The sequence below is a fragment of the Sinocyclocheilus grahami genome, unplaced genomic scaffold, assembly GCF_001515645.1.
Source record: "Sinocyclocheilus grahami isolate Dianchi unplaced genomic scaffold, SAMN03320097.WGS_v1.1 scaffold5.1, whole genome shotgun sequence".
NCBI lineage: Eukaryota > Metazoa > Chordata > Actinopteri > Cypriniformes > Cyprinidae > Sinocyclocheilus > Sinocyclocheilus grahami.
The window spans coordinates 5,865,880-5,872,866 of record NW_015505184.1 but is presented as its reverse complement, the minus strand read 5'-3'; the positions used below and the strand labels follow the sequence as shown (position 1 = coordinate 5,872,866).

Sequence of the window (6,987 nt, the reverse complement as noted above, 5' to 3'; positions counted from 1 at the left end):
CTCAGTTAAGGACCTTTTTGCCAAATGGCAGGGTCATGATGTAACTCGGGTCATGTGCAAGGCAGCCACATGTCTGTCAATCAGAGGAGGATTAAACTTGCACAGACACAAGGAAAGGCTTTCTGGTCTGTGATTAAACTGTCAGAGTTAGAATGGCCTATGAGACCAAACTAGCTAACTACACTTGCATTTATACAGAAAATGTGTCTTTTTATGATGTAGAATAGGTTTAATTCAATTAATTTCGTTTGATGTAAATTTGTATTTAAAGATTTCTATTCACTGCATGTCTAGGGTCTTTTCTTTTTCAGTTCTGTAGCATAAAACTCATGAATGGCAGCATCTTAAAGTAATTCGACCCAGAAGGATGTGGTTAAGCACTCATAGCGATCTGAATGGGATCTTTTGTTTGCAATTACTTACCATTATTACCTTTTAGAAACCTCTGTTATATTTAAACATTTACTGCTTCCTAACATTTTCTTTCCTCTTTTTTTTTTATTTTTTTAGAAAGAGATCCAGGCAATGAGCCAGTGCCATCACCCAAATATTGTGTCTTATTATACCTCCTTTGTGGTCAAGGATGAGCTTTGGCTGGTCATGAAGTTGCTCAGTGGTGGTCAGTCAGTTTAAAAGCTTGCCTTGAATAAACAAAAGTTATTAATTGTTTTGAAAATAAAATGCTACATAATGCGATATCCTTCAATTCATATCTGTTTCAGGCTCAGTTCTTGATTTTATTAAGTACATCATTTCCAAAGGGGAGCACAAATCGGGTGTCATGGATGAGGCCAGCATTGCCACCATACTAAAAGAGGTGCTTGAAGGTCTCGATTATCTGCACAAAAATGGTCAGATTCACAGGTATATGAATGGTTTGGTGTCTTTAATTACATTTATGTGTGCAACATTTTCCATTCTTAAAGGGATAGTTCACCCAAAAATTAAAATTACCCCATGATTTACTCACCCTCAAGCCATCCTAGGTGTATATGACATTCTTCTTTCAGACGAATACAGTCGGAGTTATATTAAATAATGTCCAGGCTATTCTATGCTTTATAATGGGAGTGGATGGTAGCCCAAAATTTGAAGTCCAAAAAATGGCACCCATCCATTATAAAAGAAGTCCACACAGCTCCAGGAGGTTAATAAAGGCCTTCTGAAGTGACGCGATGCGTTTGTGTAAAGCCTCGTACACACCGGGACGATTATCGCGCGCGCTTATCGCCAACGTTTTCGACGCGTCTTTTGTGTTCATACCCAAGTGATTTTCTCAGGCGATGAGCTGAGTGAACGTGCAAATTCACTCCCTGACATTAGATGGCGCTTAATGAAAAACAAAAATACCCATCGAATCCTATTTGATCTGCAATTCATCTCCATAACAACTCCCTCTTATCGAGATTTTTGTAGTCACTGTCACGTTTGTCATAAAGCCCTTTGTGTTCAGACACCAATGAGACCAGCAGCTCTACATGCATCTTGCCTCAATGCATCTTCTTGGTCTACTTACTTCCTCTTTGTCGTTAGGTAGCAATGTGTGCTCGGCAAGACCGTTTTGTGCTTGTGTGCCACCAAGTCGTGTTTTACTGTAACTTCAGCAGCTCCAGGCACGTGAACAAAAGCGGCAATCTCATTTGTCGGCCAGTTTTTAACGCGGCGCGTCAAACCAAAAAAACGAGCCCGAGGCTGTTTTTAAAAAAATTACGCTTTTACGCCTCGCGTTTTGCACTCACCATTGGCACCCTTTGTTTAGTCACGAGGTGTTAAACGTCGGTGATAATCACGCGCGATATTCATTCCCGGTGTGAACAAGCCTTAAGAAAAATATCCATATTTACAACTTTATAAATCTTAATCTCTAGCTTCCGCTAACTGTCGTACGCTCGTTCATGAGAGAGTGGCGTCCAGCGGGTGACGTAGGCGTAGCATAAGTGCCGGTGAGAATATGCTAGTCTCGCGAGAAACAAGTTTTGTTTACAGCAAAGGAAAACCAGTCTCCTCTTGGCTTATATCGAAATCCTCCGACATTTTTCTTTACAAATCCTCGCTTTGTACAACTAATTCGTTTTGCTCTCTCCTCTGCGCTTCCACATTAGTCACTTCCGCATTCGTCACCGCGTTTGCCTACGTCCTACGTCATCTGATGGATGCCACTCTCTCGTGAAAGAGTGTACGACAGTTAGCAGAAGCTAGAGATTAAGATTTATAAAGTTGTGAATATGGATATTTTTCTTACACAAACGCATCGCGTTGCTTCAGAAGGCCTTTATTAACCCCCCGGAGCCGTGTGGACTTCTTTTATAATGGATGGGTGACATTTTTTGGATTTCAAATTTTGGGCTACCATCCACTCCCATTATAAAGCATGGATTAGCCTGGACATTATTTAATATAACTCTGATTGTATTCGTCTGAAAGAAGAATGTCATATACACCTAGGATGGCTTGAGGGTGAGTAAATCATGGAGTACTTAAAATTTTTGGGTGAACTAACCCTTTAACTTTGAGACACTGAGCAATACGCTGACCTGTACTTTTACTCTGTTAAGGGATGTGAAGGCTGGAAATATTCTTTTAGGAGAAGACGGCTCTGTTCAAATTGCAGGTGGAGTTTCACTGTTATTGACAAGTAATTAGCTTAGTAGTAGGGTTTAAATATACTGTTTTTTAAAATGATCTCAACTGTAGAATATTATCTAGGAATGTAGAAAATTCTTATTTAAATGTAATGTTTGATTGCCTTAGTGCTTATGTACTTTATGCGGAATGTTATACTTGGAGGGGAAAAAAGTTATTTTTTGTTGACGCAAACAGGAAAAAGGCAATATAATTCTGTTTGCTTTCAAAGTCTGGGAATGGCCTCTAGATGCTCATTTTCTGGACTAGGAAGGTTTTGATTTGATTATAGGTGGTGCTTGGAACGAAAAGCATATATTAAACAACATGGGTCAGGCGATTGATAGTTTTGTCATCTGCTTTTCCCTCTGAAGACTTTGGTGTTAGTGCCTTTTTAGCAACTGGTGGAGACATGACTAGAAACAAAGTGAGGAAGACATTTGTAGGAACTCCATGCTGGATGGCACCTGAGGTGATGGAGCAGGTTAGTGTGGTCCCACCTGTTCCTACTTTGCCTTTCATATATTTTGGAAACCAAATGGCTTTGTTACGGAATGTGATAATGATAATGTGTTTGCTCAATCACAGGTTAGGGGTTATGATTTCAAAGCTGATCTCTGGAGTTTCGGGATTACAGCTATTGAGCTGGCAACCGGGGCTGCTCCATATCACAAATATCCTCCAATGAAGGTAAGCAGCCTTCAAGTCACTGTTTGTGTTCAGTTCATGGAGAGTCCGCTATGAAACCTGCAAAAGGAGTGATGAAGGAATGAATCGTAAAATCTGGAATTGAGTTGGCTTTTTGCACTTTCGTTTCCATTGAAGTTAGTGGGTTTTTTGAATGGGTTTTGGTTAAATATTTGATTGGTGGTTAACACAAGCTTAAATTCACGTTTTATTCTGTTACATAAAATACATCAGTAATACCTCAGTCATTGTTTTTCAAGCTTCTATGTGTGTTGAAAAAAGGTGGTTGCTAACAAGTTGCTAAATAGGACCTCAGAGGTGGTCAAGGACATTAAACCTCATTACACCAAACAGGAAAACTTATCTACTCAATAGTCAACTTTTACAACCTTGTTGTATTTATACTTCTGCTCCTGCACTCTATTCTAACTCAAAAATTGCAGCTTGTAGATTTTAAATAAAGATAAAACGATTTGTTAAAAGCTTAGTGGTGCTGACGTATGGTGTTGTTTGTTTATAGCCTAACTTTCTACTTCTGCCAATTTGTATTTAGGCTTCCAAATTCGTAAAAAATTTATCTTGATGAACAAAATGTGTGAGAAGCATAATAATTTTCTGCAGTAATTCAGAAGCCTCTGGTTGCTTAATGTTTTTGTCTATACTTGGTCCACAGTAATGATTTGTCTTGGACTTTCTTGATTTCTTCCTTTCTCCCTTTTGTTTGGTTTAGGTTCTCATGTTAACCCTGCAGAATGACCCTCCTTGTCTAGAGACTGGAGTTACAGATAAAGAGATGGTTAAAAAATACGGCAAATCTTTTCGGAAGATGATCTTCTTGTGCCTCCAGAAGGATCCAGAAAAACGGTAGTGCATTGATTTCCTAACGTTCTCTGATTCTATCAAGACCAACGGTTTTTGGTCATATTATACATTTTCAATGTTTTTCATCAACAGCCCTACAGCTGCTGAACTCTTAAAACACAAGTTCTTCACAAAAGCCAAGGTGAGATCCTGTAACCCGAATTTGTAAAGTACAAAGAATGACTAGAGTAGTGATTTTTTTTTCATTCATTTACTGGTAACCTAAGTGCATAAATGTGTGGTCTGTTTTATGTAATTGCTGCTTCCGGTAGGAAAAATTATTTAGTTTGGCTACAGTCGTTGTCGCCTAAACATTTCTAAACCACTGGTCCAGCTTGGCTGGTTTACTGTAACAAATGCTCAGCATTAGAGTTTCTAAAGGCCATTTCCTCCTCACGGGATACAGCCCATATAGTAACAAACGCAGTGCTGCCTCAGCAGACTTTCATTCCTGGCGGCTCAGTAGGTAGCACTGTAGTCTGTGTGTAAACAGAGAGGCCTGTACGCCACTGCAGTGCTACATTACGACCCACAGAGGATGCTGTCTCTCTCAAATGTATTTTTAGAATAGTGTAACCTGATTTCACCGTTTTAACCAAAATATTACGTTTGTGGAATTATTCATAATAAATAATAATAGAATATAATGTGTCTATTTAGAACTAATTTTCTGGCTTGTAGCTTACTACGAAAGTTGAATTTAATTTATCACAATTTCTTTACAGATCAATGAATACTTGAAAGAAAAATTGCTGGACCGGGCGCCAACAATAGGAGAGAGATCAAGGAAGGTGGGTGAGAAATTTACTGACAAATATTACACAATAATTTTAGTAGTTGTGCTTCAAGCATTTTGTTGTTTGTGTGAACAGGTGCGAAGGGTTCCGGGCTCCAGCGGTCGACTTCACAAGACTGAGGATGGAGAATGGGAATGGAGTGATGATGAGTTGGACATGGAGAGTGAGGAAGGAAAGGCTGCAGTGGCCGCTTTACGGGTACACACTCATCTGCTGCATCGTTACCAAAGTCTGTTTTATTTTAGGCTGTGGATTTGGATAAAGCAAGTCTTTTAAATTGTCTCTTTTTAGTCACCAAGAGTAAAGGAGGAGGCTGTGCAAAATGCAGAGGTGAGAGTTCAGTTCCATTTCCTACTTTTTGAGTTACCTCAAAGCCATTCTCAAGAAAATCTTGTTTCTGCCTCTTTCAAAGATCTTTCCAGCTGATTCATCAAGCTTCCTGCAGCCAGCAGCTGCAGGACAGTCTGAAGTGCCACATGCTGCAGATGACACTGCCACGATATCAGCGTCTTCTCCAGGCTCCCAGGTGAGCTCTGCTTTAATGAGTCACATGTGTGACAATAGTATCAGCAGTGAGAATGACCAAACAAGTGGACTTGGTTCATAACTTAGGTTTGACTTTAGATCTTAAAATTGTATCCGTGTAGGCTGGTGGACCTACTACGACGGGGCAAGACTCAGCCAAAACCCCCATCAGCCTGGTTCTAAGATTAAGGTATTTTTCATTATAATCATGATGATTGATGCTGACCATCAATCAAAAACAACGGCTTTTTTTTAATAACCAAATAGATCAGTTAGGTTAGAGTTAACCATACTGTTGAGGACAGTTGCATTTGTTCCACAAGGTTGTGTTGGCTCACCCTTTCTTTTTACATTATATAAAAATGCAAGCACTGATCCCAGTGACTTAAAAGTTAGATTTCTGTGTGAAACTGATATAACTGCTCTTTTTGTATGACAATACAAATATTTCAGTTTATCACTGAAAATTAGAAAGGTTTTTAGAGTGATGCACATTGGTGCAGGATTGAAAGAAAGGACTTTACAGTGTTAACAAACTAAAAAAAAAAAAATTTTCATAATATGCTGAAATAATATGAAACACAAATATTATATGGAAAACTTGCACAAAAGTTAGAAATGTTTCCTTAGCAACTAACTGAAATCAAGTGGAATTACTGAAACGATTAAAGAATGACTAAAATCGAAATCAAATTAAATATGAAAAATCGAACTAATAAAAAAGTAAACGCACATAACACAACATGTATAAAAATAACAGTATCAGTATATAAAAAACTAAAATAACAGGTTAGTTCTACAGTAAAATCAAAATGTCTTCTGATAATGTCTTGTTTCTTAAACTGTTTCACATTACTTTCTTTATTTATTTTCACAACAGGAATACAAAGAAAGAGCTGAACGATATCAGATTTGAGTTCATGCCTGGGAGAGGTTTGTGCGGTTTGCTGTTCACGTGACTAAATATCTGTCTGTTTCTTGCTCATTTCTAATCACGCAATCTCGATCACAACGCTTGTAAAATGTTGTATAACTTATTGTCTTCTATATCCAGACACAGCTGATGGAGTGTCTCAGGAGCTTGTGTCTGCAGGACTGGTGGATGGGAGAGACTTAGTCATTGGTGAGTTTGTCGAGATAAAAATAAAAAAGCTGCTCCACACTAAAAAGACAAAGGTTGAAAATAATTAATGTTTTTAACTTGCATTCATTTTTTAGTTGCAGCCAATTTGCAGAAAATCGTTGATGATCCACAAACCCACAAAAATGTCACTTTCAAGTTGGTAAGTCGTTAGATTGTGATGCAGTGGTCAGTTACTCACCGGAGGTGTTGTTTTATATTTGGCTCTATGTTTATCTTTCTTCCGTTTAGGCATCGGGAGTGGACAGCTCTGAAATTCCAGACGACATTAAACTCATGGGATTTGCTCAGCTGAGTATAAGTTAAAACAGTATTACCAGCAACGAGGAAAAAAACACACAGACTTGTTTGCAC

At 38.5% G+C, this 6,987-nt stretch overlaps 1 protein-coding gene across 1 annotated transcript in view; it reads left to right on the top strand.

The window, feature by feature from the left end:
• Positions 1-6,960, top strand: part of LOC107585310 (serine/threonine-protein kinase OSR1-like) — an 11,820-nt gene extending 4,860 nt beyond the window's left edge. Inside the window, exons 3-18 of the mRNA XM_016272284.1 lie at positions 511-619; positions 723-864; positions 2,556-2,611; positions 2,997-3,106; positions 3,211-3,312; positions 4,040-4,173; positions 4,264-4,312; positions 4,896-4,961; positions 5,043-5,165; positions 5,259-5,297; positions 5,380-5,493; positions 5,615-5,682; positions 6,373-6,425; positions 6,547-6,615; positions 6,711-6,775; positions 6,865-6,960. Of these exons, the coding sequence (XP_016127770.1) occupies positions 511-619; positions 723-864; positions 2,556-2,611; positions 2,997-3,106; positions 3,211-3,312; positions 4,040-4,173; positions 4,264-4,312; positions 4,896-4,961; positions 5,043-5,165; positions 5,259-5,297; positions 5,380-5,493; positions 5,615-5,682; positions 6,373-6,425; positions 6,547-6,615; positions 6,711-6,775; positions 6,865-6,939 (1,374 nt within the window). The 3' untranslated portion in view covers positions 6,940-6,960. The remainder of the gene's footprint in view (positions 1-510; positions 620-722; positions 865-2,555; positions 2,612-2,996; positions 3,107-3,210; positions 3,313-4,039; positions 4,174-4,263; positions 4,313-4,895; positions 4,962-5,042; positions 5,166-5,258; positions 5,298-5,379; positions 5,494-5,614; positions 5,683-6,372; positions 6,426-6,546; positions 6,616-6,710; positions 6,776-6,864) is intronic.
• The last annotated feature ends 27 nt before the right edge of the window (positions 6,961-6,987 follow it).